The 2,519-nt window shown below is 51.9% G+C and overlaps 1 protein-coding gene across 1 annotated transcript in view; it reads left to right on the top strand.

Moving 5' to 3' along the window:
- The first annotated feature begins 65 nt into the window (after nucleotides 1-65).
- The window catches only part of znf608 (zinc finger protein 608), an 86,443-nt gene continuing 83,989 nt past the window's right edge, over nucleotides 66-2,519 (top strand). Inside the window, exon 1 of the mRNA XM_015374548.1 lies at nucleotides 66-965. Coding sequence (XP_015230034.1) covers nucleotides 201-965 — 765 coding nt within the window. The 5' untranslated portion in view covers nucleotides 66-200. The remainder of the gene's footprint in view (nucleotides 966-2,519) is intronic.

Genomic DNA, 2,519 nt, shown 5'->3' with positions numbered 1-2,519 from the left:
CATCAGAGGCTCCATCAGGGGCTCCATCAGGGCTCCATCAGAGGCTCCATCAGGGGCTCCATCAGGGCTCCATCAGAGGCTCCATCAGAGGCTCCATCAGAGTCTCCTCCACCTCTGAGCTTCACTGCGGCTGCTGGCGCTCCGATGATGACCTGAATGCTGATGATCGCGGAGATCAACAAAGGAGAGGAGAGGAGGAGATGAAACGTTTCCTGAGAGCTGAGGAGAATGGAGAGCTGCTGACAGACTGCAGGGAGCTGTCACACAACCACACCGCCTCCTCCTCCTCCTCCTCCTCCTCCTGCATCTCCTCCTCCTCCTCAGCCCACAGACACGCGGCCCTGTCCTCGCTCCAGACCCGGGGACCAGGCGGCGGGTCGGAGCCGAGGAGATCCGCGCTCAAACGCAGCCGAGGCGGCCAGGACGGAAGGGAGGATCCGGAGGGGGCGGCGGATCATCCGGAAGCGCGTCCGGGGCTCGGTGTTCATCTGCGGCCGCAGCCTCAAGGGCGCAGCGGCGGAGGCGCAGAAGAGATGATTTCAGCGGCCGGCAGGGATGCGGACGGAAACAATAACAGCAGCGGCGGGATGCAGGAGCCCGGCGCGGCCGCACCTCCTGCGGCCAAAGGCAAGGAGGACAGGAAGGGCAAGAACCTGATCCGGGGCTGGAAGAGAGACCGGGACGCACCCGTTGCGCCCGGCCGGGTCAGGAAGGAGAAGCCCGGCGATGATGGCCCATCTCCTCCGCCCTCCTCCGCCTTCCTGCCGGAGCATCACCTGGGCCCCGGACACTGCCTCGGCCCCGTGCCGGAGCCCCGGATCCCCGCGGGGGAAAGCACCACCATCCCCGGAGCCTCCGGGAAACCAGCGCCGGACTGTGGAGTAAAGAACGGCGCGGGAGCTATTGTTGTCAGGCGGCTGCACGACGAGCCTCCAGCGGCCAAGAAACATAGAGGAGCCGAGAAGGTAGGCATGGTCCGGGTCTGGATGAGGGGGATGCATGCATGGGCTGGGAGCTGCAGGGTGAAGGCCATAGAGAAACAAACAGCTGGCTTCCTTTTGTTGTCATTGTTCCACAAATATCTGATCTCCTTCTGCAGGAGGTGAGATAAAGGGAAGCCTCCTCCTCTTTATTAGAGACTCAGTTTCTCCTTTACTCTGAACCAGAAGGACAGCAGCTCTGAATGAATTATAACACACCTCTAATGCAACAATCACTGTCTCTGCAGGCTTTGTTTGCTCTTCCCATGTGAGAAAACAGACATGGTGTTTAATCAGTTCACATTGTCATGTCATCAGACCCGTTAAAGGTATAATCTGGCAGCTTATGGAGGCTGGAATAAGTCATCCAGAGAGAGAAGATGGAGGAAGATGGAGGGGGGGGGTATGATGGAGAGCGAGGAATTTGATTTGACAGCAGAGGACGCAGGCTGGAGGAGTCTGGGAGACAAAGGAGGAGCAGGATGTCCAGGAGGAGCTGGTGTCTGAAGCGTCCCTGCAGCTGACAGCAGAGAGGCTGCTTTGTTTATTTGTTGATCTGAAGGATTCCCGTTCACTGCTCTGAACATCCCTCCCTGTCATCATGTCCACTCTGTTTATGGCTGGACTGCAGCAGCTTTTACGTCATCAAACACCAACAACTCTCATTGCTGGGAATGTTTTAACCTGTGGGTGCTGCAGGATTTACCTTTCTAATCTTCTCTTAGATCACAGAAAAGGAGCCATCTATGCATCCTGTGGACAGTTATTAGCTTACTGTTTGCATTTAAACCAACTGATGCCTTTGTTCACTGATATGCAACCAAATAATGAACAGAGCTGGAACCTTAATAGATGTAGATAACCAGATTGAAACTCCATTTTTTTTTTTTTTTACAAATAAACCTGATGATTTGCATGATAATCAGATCAGTTAAGTAACTTTAGCCACTTTAGCTGGGAGCAGGGGTGGATTTAGGAAATCTGGGGCCCTAGGCAAAGACAGGCAGTTAATAGAATCAGTGTATTCTCATTATTAGTTTGTATGAAATCGTACGAAGAGTTATGCACCGTCATTTTGTACGTTTTAGACGTTTTTTCGTCGCATTTCGTCGTATTTTTACGTCTTGCCTTGAGACAAGATATCCTTGCGCATGCGCATCTTACGCACCATTAAATAACATAGAATTTAACATAGAATTTACCCTGACCCTAACCCTAAGATACAAAACAGCAAGCAACCTAGTTAGAGACCTGAAGAAGGGATTATTGCACTGTGAATCCCAGTTTTGCGTCCGTCCGCGGATCTGCTTTTTTCGTCTGTCTGGCTGCGCACTGATCTGTATTTTCGAGGAAAAACGTCCAAAGCGTACGAAATACTGTGCATAACTTTTCGTACGATTTCATACAAACTGATAATGAGAAATGTTAATAGAATAGACATCCATTATCTGTTCTAGGTTGTGTCCCTCTCTTCTTGTCCCTTTTCTTCTTGTTTTCCTCTCTATGTTTTGTACTCAGCTGACTTTTCATGCTGTCTCT

The sequence above is a fragment of the Cyprinodon variegatus genome, unplaced genomic scaffold (genome assembly GCF_000732505.1).
Source record: "Cyprinodon variegatus isolate N-32 unplaced genomic scaffold, C_variegatus-1.0 Scaffold105, whole genome shotgun sequence".
Taxonomy (NCBI): Eukaryota; Metazoa; Chordata; class Actinopteri; order Cyprinodontiformes; family Cyprinodontidae; genus Cyprinodon; species Cyprinodon variegatus.
Note: the sequence above shows the minus strand (reverse complement) of the source record. Positions and strands in the feature narration are given on the sequence as shown.